The sequence below is a fragment of the Merops nubicus genome, unplaced genomic scaffold (assembly GCF_000691845.1).
Source record: "Merops nubicus isolate BGI_N331 unplaced genomic scaffold, ASM69184v1 scaffold37386, whole genome shotgun sequence".
Taxonomy (NCBI): Eukaryota; Metazoa; Chordata; class Aves; order Coraciiformes; family Meropidae; genus Merops; species Merops nubicus.
In genome coordinates, this window is record NW_008613609.1 from 2,972 (window position 1) to 3,208 (window position 237).

The 237-nt window shown below is 58.6% G+C and overlaps 1 protein-coding gene across 1 annotated transcript in view; it reads right to left on the reverse strand.

The window, feature by feature from the left end:
• The window catches only part of LOC103774546 (polycomb group RING finger protein 2-like), a gene marked incomplete at its 3' end in the record, with an annotated part of 4,649 nt that overhangs the window by 2,328 nt on the left and 2,084 nt on the right, over positions 1-237 (reverse strand). Inside the window, exon 3 of the mRNA XM_008941958.1 lies at positions 110-218. Within this exon, the coding sequence (XP_008940206.1) occupies positions 110-218 (109 nt within the window). The remainder of the gene's footprint in view (positions 1-109; positions 219-237) is intronic.

The window sequence follows — 237 nt, forward strand, 5'->3', positions numbered from 1 at the left end:
GTCGCCCCCGGGCCCGTGGGGTAGCAGGGTCTGTGTCAGCTGCCACCACATCCAGTCTCAGCTCCATCTCCAGAGCAGGAAGAGAGTTTATTCCAGCAGCAAATGGTACCTTGACCCTTCATAGAACTCTATGGAGAGGCTGACGATCTCATCGTCCGTCAGGTGCCCCTTGTCCTGCTCTGAGACCTCCCCACGATCTTCATTGGAGCCGTTGGGAACTGTGGGAGGCGAGGGGAG